The sequence below is a fragment of the Euprymna scolopes genome, chromosome 5, assembly GCF_053919585.1.
Source record: "Euprymna scolopes isolate OS-2025 chromosome 5, ASM5391958v1, whole genome shotgun sequence".
Classification (NCBI taxonomy): Eukaryota; Metazoa; Mollusca; class Cephalopoda; order Sepiida; family Sepiolidae; genus Euprymna; species Euprymna scolopes.
This window is the reverse complement of record NC_136486.1, coordinates 127,867,104-127,894,915: the sequence shown is the minus strand read 5'-3', so window position 1 is coordinate 127,894,915 and position 27,812 is coordinate 127,867,104. Positions and strand designations below refer to the sequence as shown.

The 27,812-nt window shown below is 32.0% G+C and overlaps 1 protein-coding gene across 1 annotated transcript in view; it reads left to right on the top strand.

The window, feature by feature from the left end:
- The window catches only part of LOC145276968 (uncharacterized), a 925,232-nt gene that overhangs the window by 176,684 nt on the left and 720,736 nt on the right, over positions 1 to 27,812 (top strand). Inside the window, exon 4 of the mRNA XM_080128511.1 lies at positions 11,777 to 11,818. Coding sequence (XP_079984637.1) covers positions 11,777 to 11,818 — 42 coding nt within the window. The remainder of the gene's footprint in view (positions 1 to 11,776; positions 11,819 to 27,812) is intronic.

Here is a 27,812-nt window from a genome sequence, read left to right as displayed (position 1 = left end):
AAACTTTTGACTTTGTTTAGTTCTGGAGTGACAAGGATGACCAACGATCCCCAAAATCCCCCCTTTTGAGTTGGCCATGTGCCTAAGTTTTTTGTTCATCGTTGATTTTGACTGTATTTTTTAGCATGAATAAAAGATTTAATATCTCAAAGTGTAGTATCTGTTCTTCAGATGCTGCACTTCTATTTCTTGTTCTCTTTCGGTGGAGGAGAAATCCTTCACGACTGAGACAATTTTTATTTTTGTACCTTTTCTCCACGTTAAAAAACGACCTTGGTGTCTAACTCTGTCTCGTGGGGAGGCATAGTAAATAGGTACAAAATAGACATGTTTACAAGCAGGGGGGTTGGTTTGTTGCTGATCGCCTGATACGCCCCTGCCAGGGAATGCCAACGAGTTGCTGGGGCACATTTTGCAGGTCAAAGTGTTCCTCTTCGTGAATAATGACTTTTCAATCCCACTTTCCGACTCTAGTGTCACATTTCTTGCGGTGGAAGAGAAATATCTCATCAGAGAATTCCGAACTTCGGATCATACCAAACCTAACTCAATAAAAACTGAACAGATCATTTTGTTTCTTTAATTATTCTTAATATTCTGATTTTTTTTTTTTTTCCTCTAAAACCATAGTGTCGAAAAAGTTACTGAAGAAATTAACTCTAGGCATATCATTTTACATTAAACCTATATTGAATATCCATTTATCCAGCTATAAATAAGAAAAGTTTGGGTTTTTGTGTTTGATTGGCTCGACTGAGCTCAAGTCTTAGTTCCTCCTTATAAGATATTCCCAGAAAAAACTTGTTCCTCTACCACAACCAAAACAAAACTTTTTTTTTTCCCTCCATGTGTTTAACATCAGGCAGAATTTCCATGGACAGTGTTTTTTGCAAGGGCTTATCATCTGTGAAACACATTGCCACGGAAATGTTTCTCTGTAGTTACAACTTAATCGTTCTCAAACCCAATGTCAACAATTTTTTGGCATCGACAGCCCCCCCTAAATAATCAAATACAGTTCATATTATTGATCAGCGTTAGTACTCCTATAATGTTCCTCATCTGTCAGCTGACATTCCTTTCAGTATAATTAATAATTAACTTTCATCCTTGAGTGGCTTTGGGGCGAGTAACTTTGATTAATAAACAATTTATTGGAAAAATTTACTTTTCAATTCTTGTGAAGTCGGTTTGCTAAACCACTTTCCATGGAGCTGTTGAACCCAACAATGTGGCATTTTTCCTTCAACTGCTTTGGTTTATTAATGGCATACCACGCAAGAGATCATTGTGACTTGATTTGGCTTTTCATCGCCACTATTCGAGGAAATGTCTTGAACCTGCTCTCTGATTGTTAAACCAACAGGAAATTCGATGAAACTTTTGATGTTCATACAAAAGGCTTCTTTTTTTCTTTTTCTTTTTTTAATTTGGAGGTTCAAAAAGATTTTTATGAACTTTTAAATTTAACTTATATTTTGTCGATTGCTGAATTATATATATATATATATATATATATATATATATATATATATATGTATATATATATGTATATATATATATATTTTAATAAATTTAATTCTGATAAAAAAAAATTGAAAAATCATTTTAATTTAATAAAAAATGATCCTTATCAAGTTAAAAATTTGTTAATGACAATTTTCTAAACAGGATTTTATTGGTTAAAGGTCGGTCAAGAAATTATTAGTGGAGGGGGGTGATCACTTTTCGTTCAACATAAAAAAAAAGAATGACTAACCATTCTGATAAAGATGAAATAAATCATTTCTTTTCTAAAATATTTAATGCGTTATCAATAGTATTTTGGTAAATAAAAAATAATTCTGTAAAATTTTTTGGAGAATGGCAATGAGTTGTATATATTGACCAATTTACCACTTACGAAATTTACTATCGTTGCGAGTGTATTTTTATCAGGATTGAATGTCCTTTACTATGTTGTAAGGCAACTAGTGCAGCTGCTCATGCAAATGTTGCACTATTCCAAGAAACTAAAGGAATATCGTTGCAATATCTATTAGTAGCAGCTGCTCTTTTGCATTAAATCTCTCTCTCTTTCTCTCTCTCTCTCTCTCTCTCTCTCTCTCTCTCTTTCTCTCTCTCTCTCTCTCTCTCTCTCTCTCTCTCTTTAGTTCAGTCTGTTTCTCGCTCTTCCTCTAGTTTAGTCTCTTTCTCTTTCACTCTAGTTGTCTCTTCTCTCTCTGTCAATCTAGTTTAATCTCTCTCTCTCACACTCTCTCTCTCTCTCTTTCTCACACACACACACACACTCTCTCTCTTGTTTAGTCTCTTTCTCTATCTCATTCCAGTTGTCTTTTCTCTCTATCACTCTAGTTTAGTCTCTTTCTTTCTCTCTCTAGTTTCTTTCTCTTTCTGTCAGAGATCATGGCTGTATCTTATTGAAAAACAGGAGGTTCGCTTTTTTTTCTATTCTATGGTTATACCCAGCTGCACATAGAATACTAAAGTCTGGCATCACCACTATCCTGTACATGTTAAATCCATGTGTCTGTTTTACAAGTACTTATGTTCCCTCGACGTACATATCTCCTACTGACCCATCAAGCAGCAAAATTTCACCCCTTCACTGTTAAGTTTCCTAGATGTTGAAAAGTCTTCTACTTTAATATTTTCTTCTTTCAGACTGCTAGACTTTGGAATTCCTTTCCCGTTTCCGGCTTCCCTGACTATACTAACATACAGAAGTTTAAATGTAACGTGAACAAACATCTCGCTTATTCACATTATTCTGTTAGATCTAATTCCAAATAGTAACCCCGTTACATCCAAGTGGCAACAAGTCTTGTCTGGGGTGAAGAAGAAGAAAAAAGCAGCTTTAACGTTTTCTAAGTTGGGTATAAGTTTAGCTTCATAATTAGTATTAATTTATTGCATCCTGTATTCCAGCCGCTACTTATATTAGACTAGCAAGGTGACCTGACGTTTCTCGGGATGGAATGATGATAAACAAATGTGTCACACTCCATATTGTCATTGAAATCAATGAAATCGACCATTTTTCAACCATTGATTGCCTGCTCTAATTGGGGATCCATCGCAATGTGCGTGTAGGAAGCTTCACATGCTCCCCACAATGACTTAGTCCACAATATATTATATTCTACATTGCACTGTAGAGAACCCACTGTTGATTTTATAATATTTATATATAATGGCTTGAATTAAAGTTTAAAATGCCAAAGTCAAGTATCATGCTTCAATTGTGCTCTCAACAGAAACATTTATTTCAAACGTCATGATCATAGAACATACTGTTGATTTTATATGCCTGGCATTACTTTCTTTTTTTTTTTTTTTTTTTTTTTACACGATGGTCACCACTTATCAAGGCCCGGAAGCCACTCAGGGATAAGGGTTATTGCAAGTACAGTACGTTAGTGTGGAGATTTAATGAAGTGTCTACTTAAGGGGGCAGTTCATCAGGAATTTGTTTACGCTGGACTTGAAGACATGCAGGTTGTAGTCAGGTGGGAAGCAGGCAGACGGAACAGAGTTCCACAGGCGTGCAGTTCTAAGAAAGAAGCTTTGTTCATGGAATCTACGTTTTGATTTAGGCACAGATAAAGAGTGGGGAGAATTATTGACAGTGGATTCAGCTAGATTGGTGTTTTTCGTAAAAGATTGGCGAGGGGGGACCAGAGATTGGAGTTCAGACGAGCACCTGCCATGGAAATAACGATAAAACAAAGATAGGCTCGCAACGTCTCTTCTGTGGGAGAGAGGTTGCAGGGAAGAGAAAAGGGCATCCCCCACTAAGCCACAAAGTCTATTTTGTACTCTGTCAAGGCAGGATAGGCTAATTTTTAGCAGCTCCTGCCCAGATATGGCAGCAGTATTCTATCCTTGGACGTACTTGGCTTTTATATAGATAGAGAATTGCATCAGTAATGAGATATCTTCTGGAGCGGTAGAAGGATCCCACCATCTTTCCAGCGACCTTGGCAACAGACTTGATGTACGTGTTCCATTTCAGATCAGGAGTAAAGGTCAAGCCCAGAAGCTTGTCAAAACATGGTGCTTCTTCTAAATGAGAGCCATCCATTTCAATTGATGCCAGATGGGGATCAGAGCGTTGATGATGTAAAGATAGGAGTTTGGTTTTAGATGCATTAAAGGTAACCAGCCACGTCTTCCCCCACTGAACTATGCGCTCGAGATCAGAGGAGAGAGAATCAGAGAGAACTTTGTCATTTACAGCCTTTGATGTGTTGCCGTAGATGGTCGTGTCATCAGCATAGATGTCAACGAATGATTTAAGTATGTGTTTAGGGAGATCATTGATGTAGATCAGGAAGAGAATTGAGCCCAGGATGGACCCTTGACAGACTCCAGCATTAATACTGCAGGCCTCTGATTTTTGTTCCTCGACCACTACTCTTATGAGCCTATCAGAGAGAAATGATTTAATGATAGAGAAAACATTTGCAGTGATACCATAGCTGGAAATCTTGTGAAGTAGGGCCTTATGCCATACCTTGTCAGAAGGCCTTTGATATGTCAAGAGCAATTGCTCTAGAAAGGAAGTCTTTGTCAAGAGATTCACTAATCCTATGAGATATAACCGTTAGCACATGAGGTGGTTGACTATTTCTCTATTTAATATGGATTCCAGCAACTTACTCATAACACACAGGAGACTTATTGGTCTGTACTGAGAGGGAGATGACTTATCACTGATGAGGTTTTCCAGGGAGTTGGAAAGCACTTCTCTTTAAGGCAACGCTTAAACAGTTTCGTAAGTATGGGAGCAAGTTCTGGTTGAAGCCTTTTTAGCACTAAAATTGGGATGCCGTCAGGGCCAGTTGCTTTACTGGAATCAAGGTTCTTGATTAGCTTGGCGACCTTATGCACAGATATTTGTATGTTACCTAGCGTGTTCTGTGTTATAGGAGGAAATATGGGAAGTTGATGGCCTTCGTCGCATAGGGTAGAATTAGCTGCAAAGTTCTTGGCAAATAGTTTGGCCTTGTCTGATACTGATGAGATGACCTCTGGTCCATTGATAATGGTTGGGATAGAACGCACTTCTGTTCAGGATCCTATTTGTTATTTGCCAAAACTGGTGGGAACCAAGCCGCTAATCAGCACCTTTAGGTTTCTTGAATTTAAGTTTAAAATAAAAAGTCAAGTGTCATTGTGAAAGTGCGCTTTAAACAAAAACATTAATTTCAAACGTGTCTCTGTCATATCAAAGAACCTACTGTTGATTTTATATGTTGGGCCTTGCGGTTTGTGTGGTAATAAAACTTTTTAAATGCACTCGTGATGTTAGACTGTGTAAGATGTTAACTTTGGTAAAAATCGCTGGTTCCTTCTTTTATCAGATTATTTCAATTATCAATACTTATCGAAGACATTCCAGCACAAAACCGATCTAAGAACACTGCCAAGCACATAAAGTACCTTCGTGTGAAATTTCATAAAATTTGATCCAGCTGTTTTCGGGTCCATAGGGAATGAACTCCCGGACAAACAAAGTTCCTTTTATATAAGAAAGAGATTTGGTGCAAATCTAACCAACAGTTTTTAATCTCCTAACTTTTTATAAGTATTACTAAATGTAGTTTGTTTTATTTTGTTTATTCAAACTACTGTTTTCATCTTGGATGTTTTCCCTCACGATGGTTCGACCATTGTAACAGCTACCCTTTTTTAGGAACATCTTGATTTCAGAAATATTCCTATCGAACTTGAAATCTTTATAGAATTTTGAATGGGACCCACAGAGGTAGTTTGTTCTTATTCTGTAAGTAATTTGTAATTGCATTCTTAGTATCGCCTACACTGAAGATTGAACCTTCAACCTCCTGTCACATGGAAATGAATATTACTTTGAATTTATATCCGTATGCCACAGGTTTTTGCAGACAATTCTAGTATGAATTTTAGAAGCATTAATATATTCTTGTTTTAGATATGTATTTCCCCCCCCCCCTTAGCTTAACACAAATTCTCAATGAAGTGGCTGTACCTTATGGAAAAACAGAAAGGAAGTTCGCTTTTTCTCTTCTTTTTTTTTACTTGTTATTTTTTGTTTTTCTTTTTATTCTCTTTCTTTTTTATTCTTTTTATTTCTTTTCTTTTTCTTTCCTTTTTCGTTTTCTTATTTTTTTATTTTTTTATTTTATCATTCTTTTTTCTTTTCTATTTTTCCTTTTTTCTTTTCGTTTTTCTTTTCGTTTTTCTTTTCGTTTTTTTTTTCGTTTTCTTTTTCGTTTTTTTTTTTTCTTTTTTTGTTTTCTTTTATCCTTTCCTCTTTTCTTTTTCTTTGTTTCTTCTTATTTTTTTGATTTATTTTTTCTTTTTCTCCTTTTTTTCCTTTCCTCTTCTTTTTGTCTTTTTATCTTTTCTCTTTTTGTCAATTGTTTATTAATTTAAAATTAAATCAGAATCCTTCTATTTAAGGAAATAAATCTCAGATGTTCAGTGCTGGCGTGAAAGAAAAAAAAATCATTGCCGTGTTTGAATTCATGTCAGCGACTGAATAAAGTTCTTTCGTTGTTACAAATTGCTTTGCCTTGAAGGTACTTTCGTCACAAGAAATACCTTTGAACAAGATTAGCACCAGGCAGATTCTAGACAGATAACGTTGCCTAGAGTTATTTCTCCAAGACTGCTGATTCTTGTCATTCTTTTCTGATAAATGCTTATTTTTTGTGGGCGGTTCTTTATAATTTCCTCAAAACATCCCTTCTATCAGTTGTGTTACTACCTCTTGTGTTAGAATATTGAAAATACTTTAAAATGAAGACGAAATATTGATGAATATATAAATTGTTTTACCGGCCTTTCTATGCATAAGGGAAATTACACCGGTTCTCACTATATATATAGTGTCAGTAATGTCTACACCGGTGAGAAGGAGCGACAGTACTCTGCTGCCTAGCTGAGCGCTAAACAGTTGTACCTGTGATGTTAATACACTTCGTTTGTTAAACCAACCTCGACTTAATTTTCTCCTTTTACTATTGTGTTATGACACAATATAAATAATTTTGTTTTTTCATATATATATATATATATATATATATATATATATATATATATATAATCTCAAATTTTAGTCATTGAATAAATTTAAAAATTAATGACGTGAAATGGTTAAATTTCAAATCAAAAGATTTTTATTATTCTATGTAAGACAAAGAATACATTTCAAATATTATAACTCCTTATCCTATAGGATTCTTTTTTTCATTTTGCTTATCAGTTCAGTTTCTTTCATTTTTCATGTCCTGTCTACTAAAAGCGGTTTTAATTTTAATTTATTAACAATTTGAAGTTATTTTGGAGTGGAATTTTAAGCTCATGTTCTATAATTATAAAAAATATTAAATATATCAATTTATATGTTTATTAATAAACAGATCCACCGGACCTATATAAAAAAATTTTTTTACTGGACCTATTATATAAATAAAGGAAATTGCTTCAGGATAATGCCTACTTCGGACTATTACATTGTGATGTGGATTACCTAAAATACAGTTTGGATCATTTTACCACACTGCTGTCAAAGACATTTACATCGGATTTTACCATGCAATTTGGATGTGAATTTTTATATCCTTTTCATTAACTTCCCTTACTTTATGACATTTAAATACTTAAACAACTTTTAATTGTGATTGTCCAAATAAGGTGTAAACCATTATAACTATTTGCTAATGAGATGGTAGACATTGAAATCCTATAGGATAAGGTGTTATAATATTTTAAATGTATTCTTTGTCTTACATAGAATAATAAAAAATCTTTTGATTTGAAAATCAAACATTTCACGTCATAAATTTTTAAATTCATTGAATGATTTAAATTTTATTTATTTGCTTTATATTTTATATCGAGCAATTTTTTTTTAGGTGAGATAGTACTTATAGAATATTACTGCCAGTAATATCTTGTAAAACTTATAATCAAAGTTTTCCATACCAGTTGATTGTTAGATATTGGATTCTGCATTTTTGGATTTTACCGTCATTGGATACTTTACCCTTCACCAGACTGTCCATTCACATGAAATCACTTTTTTATTCACCCTATTCCCTCTGCTTCATTTTTTGTTATCAAGTAAGATCTATGACTTACTTGTAGTTTCATCAAATACTTTTGCAAGCAAAATCCGATCCTGTATTTTGCTAAATCCTACCCTCTGATGAGAAGGAAAGTATTTCTTTGAAACTCTGCGGATTAAGGACTACCCACCTATTTAGTGTTTCCTTTTTAAAATTAAATATGTTTTTAACTCTTTTTCAAAGTGTTTTTAACATGTTTTACTAACTACTTGTCCTTATATATATAAATAAAAAAAATATAGGTATATATGATTTTATTTGTCAGATCAATAAGAAAAAAAATGTCAATGAGAGGAAGTGTTATAAATATTTTTATACCTAGGCATTCTGAAGCCTAATGCTTCTCGTCAGAAGAGAAGAAAGGAGCTAGGTTACAGATATAGGGAAATGCGACATCTAGAAAGGAAATATAAAATAAAACATCAAAATAAATTACAAAAATTATATATATATATATATATATATATATATATATATATATATATATATATATGTATATATATTCAAAACGGCGGCAATACAAAACATGCAATGTTTTTCTACATAATTTTTTTTCTTTGCTTGATGAATGGCATGCCTGTTTTTTTTTTCTTCTTTTCTTTGTAAAGTAAATAAATTCGTGTTTTCTGAAGAGTCTATGATGAATATATTTAGTATTGACATACTGATTAGTTCTACATAACGAAACAGTTACTATAAAAAAATATATGGAGTTTTTTATGCTAAAAAGAAATTTAAAAAAGATGAATAAAACTTTGGAATTTGTAGCGGTATTGTTATCATATATATATATATATATATATATATATAGTGCTTCCTTTTTAAAATTAAATATGTTTTTAACTCTTTTTCAAAGTGTTTTTTTAACATGGTTTATTAACTACTTGTTCTTATATATATATATATATTTTACTATATTAATTAAATACCTACAGACTAGTGTTTTATCCTTTCGGGAATCTTCAGTGCAGGGTGTCACGATTAACACCAGTCGAACGATTTGAACTCGGCAACACGAGACATCTCTGGCTCGATTAGCAAAGACCGTATCCATTCGGCTACCATTAACCGCGTGAAATATCGTTGAATTTAAACATCTTAATTTTAAATGTTCTTTTACGTCAGTCAGATAAGGATCTAATCGTATACGATGATCTCTCTCTTCCTCTCTCTCTCTCTCTCTCTCTCTATATATATATATATATATATATATATATATTCCAATTAGGCAGTCGATAAGAAAAGTTTACTAAACAAAAGCAAATGTAAACTTCAATCTAATATTAATATTTATATATTATCCCAACTAAATAAAAAAAAGCTCAATATGACGACAATAGGAAGTAGATATTAATACAAGAAGCATGAATAAAAATGAGATAGTAAATACAAATTTACATGTAAAATTTATTTTTAGACAGAATACCTCATAATATGTATATAAACTTTGTGTGTTAACATTAAAACAGCCTATGCAAATTTAAAAATCAAGACTTAATTTTTTTTTTCTCAAATATATACTACAAGGTCGTGGCTGAAGGTGAAATGGTGGTGAGAACAAAGATGATCACTGCCAATGAGTAATGTTTTCTGAGAGAAACGCCAGATCACTCTCTGCAAAATTTCCTTCTTGGAGAGATGCTTTCTAAGAGTAATGCAATATATTCTAAAATTATAAATAATTATTCTACTTATAGAATTACATTTGATAAACTTATTTGGCATTAAATAACCTATAGATGGTTGATACTATCCAAACTCCCAAAGAAGATGTATATATATATATATATATATATGTATATGTATATATATATGTATATGTATATATATATGTATATGTATATATATATGTATATGTATATATATATGTATATGTATATGCATATGTATATATATATATGTATATGTATATGCATATATATATGTATATATATATGTATATATATATGTATATATATATGTATATATGTATATGTATATATATATGTATATGTATATATATATGTATATGTATATATATATGTATATGTATATATATATGTATATGTATATGTATATGTATATATATATGTATATATATATATATGTATATATATATATGTATATGTATATATATATGTATATATATATGTATATATATATATGTATATGTATATATATATGTATATATATATATGTATATATATATATGTATATATATATATGTATATATATATGTATATATGTATATGTATATATATGTATATGTATATATATATGTATATATATATATGTATATATATATATGTATATATATATATGTATATGTATATATATATATGTATATGTATATATATGTATATGTATATATATATGTATATATATATATGTATATATATATATATATATGTATATGTATATATATGTATATGTATATATATATGTATATGTATATATATATGTATATATATATATATGTATATGTATATATATGTATATGTATATATATATGTATATATATATATATATATATATATGGCCTTCATTGTATCACATGGACTAAACAACTAGCCAATCACATTGAGTTGTTTCAAAATCATATAATTACAGGACATCGCCTAATCGAAAAAAAAAAAAATATCCGCCCTCTATCAAACTTCCTTCTATTTGATAAAATCAAAAGTAAAACCCTTAAACTTCTTGGCCATGTCAAACGATAAACCACTGTTAAAGTTTTGCTTTGAGAGCATGTTAGAAAGTAAAAGAGGCAGAGGAAAGCCAAAGAGAAGATGAAGAGAAAATGTCTTTGATTGGCCATCTTTCAACAGTTGGGCGTCCATCAAGCAACTTGCCCTGGATCGGAAGGAATGGCGAAAAATAAGCCACATGTGTTCGCAATCTGCACCAAGCAGAAGATGTGACTTATGTTGTTAATATATTTTCAAAGAAGCCGAATCTTAACTATGAGTTGCTTTAGGCCACCTTCAGAAGGGCATGTAGATATTAAACGCGAAATTTAGATAGGGACTCTTCCATTCTAAGTTCTAAACCACAACTGAAATCTAACTTCAAATCCTTGCTATCGATGTCATGTGATTACATTTGACCAATGAGAGATCTACTTTCATATATCAGGACAGAAGCTGAAGTAAACCATATTATTTTCATTATGAAAACCGCTCGAGACAAGGCATGAATCCACTTGAATGCAAAGGAGTTAACAAAAACTTAAGATACTACTTAAAGGTCAAAACCCAGTCAACTATGTGTAAATAGATAGACTCCAACCCAGAAAACGGAAATATTTGCTCTTTCTCAAAACATCGCTCATGGAATATGAGGACTACAGGACAAAATAAGAAGAGAGTTGTGAGGTTCTTAAAATTAAATCTTTTACTCCTTGCCAAATCGTTTTAGATTTAATTTTTAAATCATTTTCTGTTAGGTAATTTGTACAGGGCTTTGAGATTATAGAAACGAACCATGTATTCATATTGGAAAATTACTTTTTTTTAACTTTGTAGTTGAATTGACCATGAGGTATGTATTTTGGTTTATCTATTTGTTGATTTTTTTTCTTATAGCTTAGTTTGCCATAATCGACATGCTAACATTAGTTTTACTTCTTCATTTCGAATGAATATAACTTTTGTTTTCACATTTTTTATTCTATGTTGCAGGAGCCAAATCCAAATGAAATTGAGACTACCACGTCTAAGTCTGTAAGTAACATTTTTGTCTTTTTTTGTCACTTTCACTTAAAGTTGTTTTTTTTTCCATAGCGTATGACGATATACAGCACAATCACGTTGACAGCTCGTTTCTCAACAGATCACCAAAGTTAAGCAACGTGGAGCCTGGACAGTACCAGATAAGTAACCATTTGGGAATACCAGGTGATGTTTGTAGGAAAATGTCGACACCTCCCCACAAGAACAAAAACCTAGTGTTGTCATCTCCCCTAACAGGAATATACATGCGACTGAGAGCCGCAATGTTATGCATAAAACCTTTCCATCCTTATGATTTCCTCTCATGTTTTCCTTGATCTTCTCCTGAGAACTAACCCTGCTATCTCAACTGTTCTACATCTACTAATCCAGGAACTCTCATCCATTTTTTCCATGTGACCATACAAATAAAGTTTCCTGTTCTGCATACATCTTGTCACGATGTAATTTTCTTTGAGGTCATCAGATTTAAGCTTGCCATTACGATTCTCATTCTCATCTCATTTCTCTCCATGCAATGCATGTCCTCAACCCTCAATGTCCAAGTTCACTTCGATCACACTGCATACATACACCTGATAGATTCTTCCCAGTGGGAATCAAAGTATATTTCTGGTCATTACGAGGCAATTCTTTTAATTTAAATTTTCTGCTTCTTAGAAATACTATCCAACGTGTATAAACAGTATTAGTTTTTTTGTTTGTTTGTTTTTTTTTGTTGCTTTTTCCTTTTTTTTTTAATTTTTGTTAAGGAGTTAAAATATTTTTTGAATTTCTAACAAAAAAAAAAAAACGTGTGTTTAATGTGAATTTCTTACCAAAAAAAAAAAATAAAACGTGTGTTCAATGTGAATTTCTTACCAAAAGAACAAAAAAAAAACAAAAAACAAACGTGTGTTCGATTTGAATTTCTTAACAAAAAAAAAAAAAAAAAAAAAACGTGTGTTCAATGTGAATTTCTTACCAAAAAAACAAAAAAAAAAACAAAAAACAAACGTGTGTTCGATTTGAATTTCTTAACAAAAAAAAAAAAAAAAAAAAACGTGTGTTCAATGTGAATTTCTTACCAAAAAAAAAAAAAAAAAAAAAAAAAAACGTGTGTTCAATGTGGAAACGTTAAAAAAATTCCTATTCTTGAATTCTTTGGACCACATTTCACTTTTGTCACGTTTGAATTTAAAAATAAAAAGATTTTTTTTCCCAAGGATTGTTGCACCAAATGTTAACTGCTTCCTTTTGTGTTGTGAAACAATCCAAAATAAAAGAAATAAAAAAATAATAACATTAACAGTTGGAAAATTTTTAAGATTGATTGCTATGGCATGGACTTAAAATGCCACAGCTTGTCTGTTTAGCTTTTTTTCGTTTTATGCCCGGAAAATTCTTCACTCTTTTTATTTTAGACGAGTTGTTCATGTCTCTAACTTTTTTAGAATTTCTGTAACTCTCTCTCTCTCTCTCTCTCTCTCTCTCTCTCTCTCTCTCTCTCTCTCTCTCTCTCTATCTATCTATCTATCTATCTATCTATCTATCTGTGCAAAATTTAAGTGTGATAAAGAAGTGGCATTTTAGAATCTATCAACAAATACATTTTGTAAGTAATCCTACATCTCATATATATATATATATATATATATACACACACACATGATATTAAGTTTGTTTTCACCAGCCGATAGCCAATCTTTTATTAGATAAAAAAATCGGCTTCTATTTCACCTTTTCTTTATTCATTTTTGGAGAGAGTAAATCACGATTCTTTGTGAATTAAAGATGCCCTTGTTTTAACCTATGTATGCTTAGATACGTTTTGTAATTTTTTGTTCATATTATAGGTGTTAGTTTATTTTTATTTATTAATTATTATTGTTATATATCTACACAAAAACTTGATAAATTCCATTTCACGTATTTAAGGAAATTTAAATCTCATAGGAGATGTCCTATTCTCTAAAATCTCTATCTCACAGAAGAGATGTTGCGAGTTTGTCTCTGCTTAATCGTTATTTTCATGGCAAGTGCTCGACTGAGCCTCAATCTATGGTCCCCTCTCGCCAAATTTTCACAAGAAACATTCGTCTAGTTGAAATCACTATCAATAATCCCCCCCCCCACTCTTTATGTGCCTAAACCTAAACCTAAACGTAGATTCCATGAACAAAGCTTCTTTCTTAGAAGTGCACGCCTGTGGAACTGCTTTCTGTTTTCCTGTTTTCCAGCCGACTACAATATGGTTGTCTTCAAGTCCAATGTAAACAAGTTCTTGATGAGCCGTTCCACTTAAGTTAACAAATTTACCCAATTTCCATTACTAACGATTACTATATTGTCCAATTGACTACTGTACACTCTTAACCCTTATCCTTGAGTGGTCTCTGGGCCTTGATAAGCGGTGATTTCTATGTAAAAAAAAAAAATAAGCAAATTGCAAGACCACATTCGCCTATATCTTTTTCCATCATGAAATATTTACTCTTCTTTTATTTCTATATTAATTCATACTTTTTTTTTTCTATCCTATTTTTAAATTTTTAAAATACTTTTCTGTTTGAAACATTTTTTTTAATTCCACAGATTCAGGCATGTTTAATATGGATATTTGCATGAATACTATCAAAAGATAATTTTTTCTGTCATTTTGGACGAAGGATATACACTCATTATAAATGTGCTTAACCCATTAGGTACCACTGTCCTATAAATAGGATAGCAAATAATTTCTTTTTCAAAATCTATAAGATAATATATAATAGTACTGCTAACTGCATAATTACTCTGACGACTGGATGAAATTCAGCAATATTAGTAGCCTCGTAGGAGATGTCCTTTTCTCCTCCTTGCAACCTCTATCTCACAGAAGAGATGTTGCGAGTTTGTCTCTGATGTATCGTTATTTTCATGGAAAGTGTTCGACTGAGCTTCAATCTATGGTCCCCCCTCGCCAAACTTTCACAAGAAACACTCGTCTAGCTGTAAACACTATCAATAATCCCCCCACTCTTTATCTGTGCCTAAACCTAATCGTAGATTCCATGAACAAAGCTTCTTTCTTAGAACTGCACGCCTGTGGAATTGTCTTCCGTTTTCCTGCTTTCCGGCTGACTACAATATGGTTGTGTTCAAGTCTAAAGTAAATAAGTTCTTGATGAGCCGTTCCATATAAGTTATCAAATTTACCAAATTTTCATTACTAATGATTACTATATTATCCAATTTCTACTGTACACTCTTTAACCCTTATCCTTGAGTGGCCTCTGGGCCGGTGATGCCTATGTAAAAAAAAAAAAAAAAAAAAAATTAGTTAATTCTCCCGAAAGTTGTTGTAAAACCTCTTAAAAATTCTCATAGAATTTGTTAAAATTCTATTTGTTCGATGATGTATGAATTAATATAAATGAATTTTGCAATATTAAGCCACTAACTTATTACCAAAAGTGCAATGTAACTCTTTTATCTTGAATGTATAGACTCTTGATTTCTAAAATCTATCACATGTTCCTTGTATTATATTTATAGGAGAGTATTATATTGAAATAGGAGGAAAATATTGGAATCGTCCTATCGCTAATTCTAATATCTAGTCATTATACAAAATTTTAACTCAAGAGTAAAATAAATTAGATATCCTGAAACTTAATGAGTCAATAAACAAAACTTTTCAATCAGATAATCATAGACTCTATCAAGTTGCTCAAAGTAAAAGTTCAGTCTTGAAATTCCACCAAACGTAATTCATGATTTCCCAAAATTTTTGGTGCACAAAAGTTTTTCCCCAAGCTGGCTTATATCTTATTAGTTTACTAACAGGTCGCCCACATTGTTAAACACGCTTAAATTTTATATTTTAATTCATGCATATTTCGTATTTATTATAGAGCCAATTCTCTTTTGATTATTATATTGTACTCAATCTAGAGTAGTGGTTTTAAAAGTACAAGAAAAAATGACTCGGGTACCATCAGCTAGAATTGAAACGAAAACATTTAGCACTCCAGCCTTAGTCATTACCATTTGAGCTATCGTTAGACGTATAAGAAATAGTTAAAACTGAACCGACTTTAATGTATCAATGCATTGTGCATGCATAGAAAAACACTTCAAGTCGACTTACACTTGCCAAGTTTCAATTTTGACCTGTTAACAGTTATTTTTATTGAATTTTATATATGTAAATCAACGGTTCACAAAAATGCAATCATTTAACTTACCTAGCGCTGCTTGGCGACCTTGCATCTCGGAGGAGATGCAATTTGAAAAAAATGAAGGCAGACAGACACACACCCACAGACATAATGAGTTTCATGTATATACTATGTACAGATTTATAAACTTCATCAACTTTTCTTTTACAAAACATCTCTGCATCTTTCATTTTTCACAATTATGATAAAAAAAAACGTGTAAAGGTCAATGCTTTAAAGAAGGCAAAATGTCTAGCAGAGTTGCTCCGTCTTTCTCGAAATAAATGCAAAGTTCAGTCATTAACAAATAAAATAGAAACTAATAAAATTATTTTTATTGACTTTAAATCTAATTTTAGTCATTGAAAACATTTTTAAAATAATGCCAGAAAAAGAAAAATCAATATTCTAAAAAGTATTTCATGTTTTTTTGTTGTTATTTTTATAGCTGTTTTAATTTCTAGATTGCTCTTAACATATTTATGGGAAGTTTTGTCTGTCAAGTACGTTTCTATTAAAACTAGCATGGTCTGTCATGTTTCAGCTTGAACTAGCATTTTTTGATTCGTGTATGTCCCTATAAATGTTTTTTTAAAATAATAATGTAATTGCTCCGGTTAAATTTAAAAATTGTGCACAAAGACCTCAGTATGTGCTATTAAAATGGATATGCCTGCTATGTCTAGCTACACTGAAGAGTCGTATTATAATGAAAAGGCTTTCTATGACTATATACATATATATGTCATAGACAGAACCTTTTCATCGTAATCTGTGCGTGTGTGTGACATTAATAGTGAGTGGTAAAGTTCTATTATTGAAATAGGCTATAGGTCTGCCATGCTTCAGTTTGACCCCGCATTTTTTTTGGTCTGTCATGTCTCAGTTTGACTCGGCAGTTCCTTTGGTCTGCTATGCCTCAGCTTGGCCCAACAGTTTAGTATGTCCTCACATACTTATGCGAATTTTTTGTTCGTTAGTCGTGTTTCTATTGAAACCAACATTGTCTGTCATGCTTCAGTTTGATCAAATAGTATTAGATATTGGCCGGGCAACACCGAAAGGTGTGTCGGTCAACGATTATTATGATTATTCAAACCAAAAAGTTTTGTCAGCTAAAATATGTTTTAGAATAATCAAAATATTTGGAATAAATGTTTATTAACATTAACTTAGGAATAGGTCCATAAGAGTAGTGGTTGATGGGCAGAAATCAGAAGCTCACAGTATTAATGCTGGAGTCCCTCATGGGTCCATCCTGGGCCCAATTCTCTTCCTGATCTACATCAATGATCTTCGAAATCACATCCTAAGATAATTCGTAGACATTTATGCTGATGACGCTACCAACTACGGCAACATATCAAAGGCCTTAAACGACCAAGTTCTCTCTGATTCTCTCTCTGCTGATCTTGAGCACGTGGTAGAATGGGGAAAGAGGTGGCTGGTTACTTTTAATGTATCTCAAATTAAGTTTATATCTTTACATTATCAACGCTCTGATCTACATCTGGCATCAATCGAAATGATTGGCTTTCTTCTTGGGGAGGCTTCATGTTTTGACAAGCTTCTGGGCTTGACCTTTACTTCTGATTTGAAATGGAACACATACATCAAATCCATTGCTAAGGTCGCTGGAAAAATGATGGGATCCTTCTACCACTCCAGAAGATACCTTACTGCTGATGCAGTTCTCTACCTATATAAAAGCCAAGTACATCCAAGAATGGAGTACCGTTGCCACATCTGGGCAGGAGCTGTTAGAAAGATTTTATCCTGCCTTGACAGAGTTAAAAATAGACTTTGTAGCTTAGTGGGGGATGCCCTTTTCTCTTCCCTATAACCTCTTTCCCACAGAAGAGACGTTGAGAGCCTGCCTCTACTTTATCGCTATTTTCATTGCAAGTGCTGGTCTGAGCTCCAATCTATGGTCCCCCCTCGCCAAACTTTCACAAAAAACACCCGTCTAGCTGAAACAACTATCAATAATTTCCCCACTCTGTTCCTAATCCTAAACGTAGATTTCATGAACAAAGCTTCTTTCTTAGCCTGTGGAACACTCTTCTGTCTGCCTGCTTTCCAACTGACTACAATTTGGTAGTCTTCAAGGCTAACGTAAACAAATTCTTGATGAGTCGTCTCCTTAAGTAGTCCAATTTACCAAATTCCCACTACTAACGATTACTACAATATTATGCCATTGACTACTGTATACTCATTAAGCGTTATCATCGAGTTGCCTCTGGGCCTTGATAAATGGTGACCTATGTAAAAAAAAAAAAAAAAAAAAAAAAAAAAAGGGAATGTAACTTAAAAATATTATAACAATTAAGCTGATAATTTACAATAATGACATAAAAAGGTCAGGTGATTATATCATACTAATGACATCATTTAGAAGGGGAGATGGTCTTTAGAGATACAAGTCAGAGTTGAGAGCAGGACAGAGATGGTCTTCAGATCGTGATGGCTCCAAGTAGATAGGAGGGGGGGGGAGTTCAGAAATGGCGATAGTCTGAATTAGCGTTACAACTTTCCAAAAGTGGAAAAAAACACCTTGGAATAAAAAGTTGCCAAAAATAAAACTCCAGACTCTGTCGTTTCTTGAAAAGAATTTCCATTGCAGCTTTCAGTCAATCAAGATCAAAGATGTTCCCGATTATATATATATATATATATATATAATATATATATATATATATACAAACAAACACACGTACACATCCCACGACAATACGACAATAGTTCTTTTGGTCTGTCATGATTCAGTTTTACCCAGCAGTTCTTTTGATATTTTTATGTCTCAGTAGGGCTATTGGTTTGTCATTCCTCATTTTAAATCGGCATTTTTACATGTTTCTATACCTTTCTATACGTATTGGTTAACATGCTGCAATATTCCTGATTAAAATTAAACATGGCACGTTGATATTGCAAAAATATAACATTAATAACCACCATCACCACTGCCCACATAAAATGGTACTTTCTTTCAGAAAGTTACATGTAATCAGGGTCATGTGATTAGTTAAGATAAAGTTTGAAAATTACATGATCAACTCTTAAAATGTCTCAAGTATTTTTTTTTTAATATAAATTTTATTTTTAATATTCTTACTTGGATGAGACAAAGACCTTAATTATAAACATTTGTCTTCACCTCATTACAATATTCTTGATTGAATGGCGTTCTTATTTTAATTTTGATATCCATACTAAATAATGTCCTGTGGAAGTTCTGCTAATTTCCAGCTAGAACTGAAATATGTCTGCAAATGTGTAGTCAAAAATGGTCGTATAAATAAAGTTTTTTAACAAATAAGTATACAAATAATTTATTAAGCATTTTTATTTATACACAGTAAAAGTTTACTGGAACATACCCTGCAAACATAAATTTACTGTAATTTTATATATATATATATATATATATATATATATATATAAGACTTATATATATAAAAAGATATATATATAAGACTTATATATATAAAAAGATATATATATATATAAGACTTATATATATATAAAAAGATATATATATATATATATAAGACTTATATATATAAAAAGATATATATATATATATATATATAAGACTTATATATATAAAAAGAGATATATATATAAAGACTTATATATATAAAAAGATATATATATATATATAAAGACTTATATATATAAAGACTTATATATATAAAAAGATATATATATATATAAAGACATTTATATATATATATATATATAAAGACACACATATATATATATATAAAAAGACATATATATATATATATATATATATATATAAAGACATATATATAAAGACATATATATATATGTCTTTATATATATATATATATATATATATATATATATATATATAAAAAGACATATATATATAAAGACATATATATATATGTCTTTATATATATATATATATAAAAAGACATATATATATATAAAGACATATATATATATGTCTTTATATATATATATATATATATATATATAAAAAGACATATATATATATAAAGACATATATATATATGTCTTTATATATATATATATATATATATATATAAAGACATATTTATATATATATAAAGACATATTTATATATATATAAAAGGACATATATATATATATAGAAGGACATATATATATATATAGAAGGACATATATATATATATATATATATATATATATATATATAAAGACATATATATATATATATATAAAGACATATATATATATATAAAAAAGACATATATATATATATATATATATATAAAAGACATATATATATATATAAAAGACATATATATATATATAAAAGACATATATATATATATAAAAGACACATATATATATAAAAAGACATATATATATATATATATAAAAAGACATATATATATATAAAAAGACATATATATATAAAAGACACATATATATATATATATATATATATATATATATATAAAGACATATATATATGTATATATAAAAAGACTTATATATAAAGACTTACTAGTCTGTTAAAAACGGGCAAAAGTTATAGTCTGTTGACTTAGGATGAGTGTTATATGTTAAATATGGTTAAATTTGTAATTAGTTTTGCCCTAAATACTAATCTTAACTGTGCATTGAACGAATGCCAAAATACTTAGTCAGTTGCACCTTATCATAACAAAGGGACATACAAAATTTCAGCTAGATCGGCTCGGTAATTTCGGAGAAAAAGTGGCATGGTCAAGCAGACTAAAAGGAATATAATAAGTGCGAGGGTCGTTCCAAAAGTAATGCATCCTATTTTTTTAATTAAAAAACTAAAACTTTGAAAATCTAAAGAGACAAGAGTGGTACCATTAAAACGAGCCATCTTTTGTGCTCTAGAATTTAATTTTTTACATAGTCATCACCATTTTTAATGCACTTTTGCCAGTCATAAAAGTCTGGAGTGCGCTTTGCCACTCGCACCTTTGTCACCACTCTGAAATCGACAAATCCATCTCTTACCAGTGCTGATATTAACTGCATCAGCTTTGTAAACGATCAACAGGCGTCGATGAATGTTGAATGGAAGAATTCAATGACACATCTCTGCTTCTGACGCATGTCCATCACAGGGGTTGCTTTCTTAGACTCTCACACCGTCAATATCTGCAACAGAGAGATAAAACTTTTAAGTTATTACGTAAATTCAGTCATCATAAAAATTCAATAAGAATCCCTTTTGATCCATTTGGGTGGAATAGAAATAGAAGGCATTTTGGAACGTCCCTCATATATACGAGGTGCGTTCAATAAGTTTCCAGGCTTTTTTTGTATGAGCACTCTTATTGATAGTTCACACATGAAAATTTAGTCCCTTTGAAGTAATCTCCTCCGGCTGCAAGTCACTTGTTGTACTCTTCCAACAACTTTTGGAAGGCCCCATGTAAGTCCTCTTGTATAGATGTGTCAATGACCCTCATCACAGCCTCTTTCATCTCCTCAATTGTCTCATAACGATAGCCTCTATAGTTTTTCTTGAGCTCATGGAATAACCAAAAGTCACAGGGAGCAAGGTCTGAACTATAGGGAGGCGACCTTCTCTGAACACCCTTGGGACAAACTATATGCAAATCTTCTGCATCTTTAGTTTCTTGCAAATAATTGTGTATACAGTTACCACACTGACATCAAACTGTGCACTTATTGTCTGTATAGACACACAATGGCCCTTATCCATGACATTATTCATTTAACGAATCAACTTTGGTGTTCTGACTTCTTTACTCCTCCCACACCTCTTATCATCTCTCACAAAATCCTTGCCCTCCTTGAATCTCTTATGCCACTCAAAAACTGATGCTCAATTCATGCAAGATGGTCCAAAAGTAATCTCAAGCATTCCACACGTGTATGTGGCATTTTTCCAAGTTTAAAACAGAATTTTATTGCATATCGTTCTTCTAATTTGTTCACGCACGTCCAGATTGCATTTTTAAAATTCACCAACTGTGACAATCGGACTTTAGTAGGGTGTATTCTAATTCCTCCTGTAGCTGTTCATTTGAACCTTAAATCATAAAAATTGGTCAGTCATCTCATAAAATGTCTAGCAATAACATACTGAATTTTCAAGAGTCTATGGCAGTTTTAAATGCCTGTGCCAAAAAATCTGAAGGCACCTTGTGTGTGTGTGTGTGTGTGTGTGTGTGTGTGTGTGTGTGTGTGTGTGTGTGTGTTCTTTTTATGCTGATGGGTTAAGGGCGAAATAAGTTTAAAGCTTGACATGGTAATTGCATGGGTTATTCTGTGCTGTTGGACGGGCGCTCTCAGCAGGTATTGAACATCTACGGATGCTTAACGGGGTGTACAGGATGGACAGCATCTTGAAATTTGGAATATAGACTATTGGCCATTTATTTATATATATATATATATATATATATATATATATATATATATATATATATATATATATTGGGAGAAGGAAGAAAATGAGCATTCTAATTATTTGTAGAAAATAGTCAAACCTCCAAAATTCCTCTTTGATATTCTCATTACTATGTTTTATTTATTTCCGCTTGTCAATTGAACTGACAATGGCCATCAAAGCAAACACTAAATAAATCCACTGGAATCCCAAAATGATGAACTATTCTATTTCCATAGAATGGATTAAATTTAAAAAAAAATAGCAGAAGTCATATTTTTAAGATACATATATTTTCAACTAGATTTTTTTTTTTCTTATCAGTTTGTTCAAGTTGGGGATGAAGCATCCTAGTGGATGCCAAACATTCACACACTAATTCAGATATTCCAACCGAGAGATGTTTTAAATATTCTGTCTGTCCCTCTAAGTGCAATTGTTTGAATCTCTCTTGCACTTGGTTCACCGGGTATGTTTGCTATGTGGTTTTTAAAATTCTTTTTTGTGGGTCCAGTTGCTCTTATAATATCTGTTTAGCAATCAAACTGATATTTTAAACTTAAGAGTAACAGATCCATGTACCAACAGACAGGCAGAAAGACAAAGCCTTATAAATTAATCTTTGGATACATTTTTTTATGTATTTTATAGATTAAAATCAAATGCAATAAAATTTCTATTGCTTGATCTGACAATTAAAAAACGCATGTCAAAATTATGTATTATTCAAAAGAAAATTAATTTCTTTCAAGACAATTAATTTGCCTCGGAACAGAGTTGATAGATTACTAGCAGGATATCTAGCATTGCCCGGTCATAAAATATCTTAAATATGATATTTTAATTTATGCAGATTTTATATTTAATATTATAGAACCAATTTTCTATTGATTATTATATTGTACCGAATATACATAGTAATGATTCTAAAAGTAAAAAAAAAATAAAAAAATACTTCAGTGCCATCAGCTGGAATTGAAATCAAAACATTCAGCACTCCAGTCATAATCGTTATTTAGCACTTCAGCCTTCATCCTTATGGTCTGAGCTATCGCCAGATTGATAAAAAAGGCTAAAAATGAAACGATTTCAAGCTAAAAATGTATACGTATGCATGCTCAGAAATTAGTTAATTTACTCCTGCCAAGGTCAACTGTTATTTTTTGTTTCCAAATTTGACTGCTTAACAACTATTTTTACAAGCTAAAAATAAATCGAAAGTGTCCCTGAGGTCCAAATACCCTATATATCAAGTTTCAAGTTTGAAGACCAAATATTCAGAGAGGAGTTTGGTAGAGACATTTCGCACACACAGATAAGCTCATTTTTATTTTATATATATATATATACATGTGTGTGTGTCAATGTGCTAGACCATTTTCATCCTAAATCCTATGCAATTATGCACAATGTAGAAACTGTGCATAAAAACATTAAGTGGAATAATTAAATAAAACGAATCATCAAATAAGAAACCATAAAAATGAATAATTAATTGATGAACGCTCGTTTTTCAAAAGAATATGCAAATTAGTTAACCTTTGTGTATCCATGGCTGAGCATATTAAGAAGTTCATTTTAATTTTTAAATAAAAAATGTTGGCTTTTAATATCAATATCAGAACGAGAAAAAGAAACCCAAGTTTATAGGTATATAGATTATCATTATTATCATTATTATCATTATTATTATTATTATTATTATTATTTGATATGTCCTGCGAAAGGAATATTGGTCTGGAGTAGCTGAGTGGTCTTGGCTTCTATACTAGTTATAAAATCAAATAAGTTACCTTAATGCACAAGTTTTTGTAGTCATACCTGGCAACACCGATAAGTGTTAGACTTTTGGCATATCTTTTAACATCTTTTTCTGACTGCTCTACCAGTCCATATTTATGCCTTAACCAGCCAATCATATTCTTCTGAGGAAGAAACCCGGATGTACTCATATTCATTACATTAGTATTGTTATTTAATAACTAAAAGTCACACAAGCCATCATCAAAGATTTCTCTTTGAGAACAGCTTATAGCATTTTCTGGAGTCTGATTGACAACAAGTCTCCGCAGATTTCCAGTTCTATCCATCTCTTTTCATAACCTTTGCAGATGAATTTGTGTTATCACAGCAACTGCTTACCATTGATTTCTCCTTGGCAGCGATCGTTAATCTGTACTGGAATTTGGGTAGCAATAAGCCTCCCCAAGGTCCCAGTGCTCTTCGCACTCAACCAGTGGAGATCTGGCTAGTGCTTTCACTCCTCAGTCTTTCCATCCTCTTTGACTCTCCGCACTTATTTTGTGTGGCACTAGTTTATGGTCACACGCGCACACACACAACAACACACACACACAAAAAAAAAATGGGCAGGGGGAAACAGGATCGCAGTTGGGTGAACTTACAATTGCACAGTTTTAGTTTCATGATTCCATGTAATGTCTATTTGTGTTTTACATATGTAGAATTTTCTGTATGTCCGGCTTGTGGCTGTAGCTCATGTGTGTTAGTCTACGCATTCAAGAATTTTCCTTAATATTTCAGCCATTTTCATCATTCTTATCCATTGTATCTTCTCAACCATCCCTCTGATTCCAATCTCTTCCATTCTTTTTTCAAAGTTTTTCAGTATTGTTCCTAGTACTCCTACAATAAGTGGCGTTATCTTGACTTTCTTCATCGTTCATATTTCTTTTGAGCTCTCTGGCCAGTTCCATGTATTTGCTCCACTTCTCCGTCTCCTTGGTCTTCACTCTGTGGCCTGCTGGAACGGCAAAAATCTTCAATCTGACAAAACTTTTTCTTCCTGTTAACAATTATGACATCTGGTCTTCTTGTTTGGATGGGTTTATCCCTTTGTATAAACATGTCCCATAGGATTTTGTGTGTGTGAGTTCATTCCCTATGGACTCAATAACAGCTGGGTCGATTTTTATGAAATTTTATACGAAGGTATTTTATGTGCCTAGCAGAGTTCTTAGATAAGTTTTGTCTTGGAATGTTTTCAATAGGTATCGATAATTGATAATCAAATAATTTGATTAAAGAAGAAACAGGCGATTTTGACCAAAGTTAACACTATACACAACCTAACATCACAAGTGCATTTGACAAGTTTTATTCCCACACAAGCCGAAATGAACTTATTAACTTAATATACGAGAGAGAGAGAGAGAGAGAGAGAGAGAGAGAGAGAGAGAGAGATGTAGACAGGCGACTTACATTTTTTACTTTTCTTTTCTCTTTTTTTTTTTTTTTTTTTTTTTTTTTTCAAGCGGCTGGTTAAAATGTCTTCAACATCAGTCCCTACGTTAGTCTGTAATTCGAATATATATTTGTAACGTTCACCGTTTATCGCTGCCGATATCATCTCTTTTCGCTGTTGATATGGGATTTTTTTTTTTTTTTTCTGACGTTGTCTCCTTCTACTTTTCTTGTGTAGCAGACGCTTTCGTTTCATTTCGCTTCAGGCGGTTTAAAACATATATTCGTAAAGTTCGCCATTTTCTTGTCATTTTACTTTCTTTCGCTTTGTCAGGACGGGAAATTTTTCCCACCTGTCCGGCGTGGTGGCTCTGATGAGAGTGTGTGTATGTACCAAAATGTCTCTTTTCCCCTCTTTCTTCTCCGTAGTGTTCTTATCATTCTCTTTCTTTCTTTGTTCGCTTAGTAACTAACAGGGGTCAGAAAGCGTGTCGCTGACCAGGTGACCCGGTCACCTCGCATGCTGATTCACCCACTGAACGTCTTTCTCGCCTCTTCTTCTTTCTCCTATACTCTTTCTTTCTCTCTTTATAGACTTAGCTTCTCTTTCTCTCTCTTCTATACTCTCTCTTTTCTTCTATGTTCATTTTGCCTTGCAACAAAAATAAAAGAACGACAAAAAAAGAAACGGTACATTTTTTGGCGGCCTAAAATATTTTTAAATTTCCATAAAATACATAACCCAATTGAAGGATTATGTCACAATATATATATATATATATATATATATATACTAGCGGGGGTACCCGGCGTTGCCCGAGTGTTTGTTTCCGGGACGGGGGGGAGTTTTAAAAAATGTTATGGTAGGTAAGTAGGAAGGATCAAACCCGGAGTCATGAGTAAAAGTAGGAAAATAAAGTGTGAAAAAAAACAAAAAACATCTGCAACGTAAACAGTTCGGCCACCAAGAAAAGTCCATTCCAGTTGTTTAGGAAAAAAAAACAAAAAAAAACGACTACGGTAGGTCGGCGCGAACGTGAAAATATAATGTGAATTGTCCAGCACGCTAACCACTACGCCACAGAGCACTGCAGCTTAGTTTGGTGATTTTAAATAACTTCACATGAAAGAACTACGAAGCCAAACCAGTGTTCTCTTCTCAACTGTTCCTTGTGAACGATCCCCAAACGGTGTTAAGTGGTGGCAGGGGGAGGAGGAATTTATTAGAGAGAAAATATTTTACCACTTCCATTGATCTTAATCGATTTTGGCCGTGACTTCTCAGCAGAAAAAGTATAGAAATTTAAGATTATCGAGGAATTTGAGAAATAATAAGCCTATAACACACCTCAGATATTGTTCTGCCGTTTGTGCATATTATATTTGCATGAAATATCTTGATTTTTAATCCTATTAAGGTCAAAATCAAACGGGAAAAAATGAGTTCATTTTATTTATATAGATAGAAGATAAGATATATATATATAAAGGCAAGTAAAACATTAAATCAAAATGAGAATACTACAAAAGCACAAACAGAAAAGGCGTCTATTGATTTAATATGAGGAAGCTTTTCTCTCTGCCCTCTGATGACTGTTGCAGAGGTTGCTATCACTATTTTCATTGCTTCGATACAAATTAATCCCTTGAATCTTTATTTCATGTTTTGTTTGTATTCAAATGAATAATGGTTGTCTGTTTTGAATCAATAAAAATGAAAGTTTCACAATCGCTTTTCATGTGACAGTTTCACAAGATTCAACAAAGGGAATACATTCTATTGATAACAAAAAAATTATTTTCGCAATTTAATGTTGATAGAAAACATTATGTAATTGTAGTCTAGTGTCAGTAGTGGCAAGTATTAGGGAAGGACAGTGGGGCAGTGCCCCACTCGCACCGAAATTTTTTCTGGGGGTCCCAAATAGTAGCCCCTTTCGACAGCGGCACTTTGCCTTGTTTATGGTGAAAAAAAAACCCGGATATTTAAAAAAAAAAAAAAAAAAAAATCCAATCATATTAAAACCTTCCCCTTTTCTCCTAATATTTCTCAGGACTAGGACTTGAGTCTTTTGGCCATATAATTGAGGAGTTGGTTGAAGGGAATCATAAGACCTCTGCATTTCATTGGGTTTGAGTATCATCATGTTTTTTTTTATATAAAAAGTATTTAGCTATA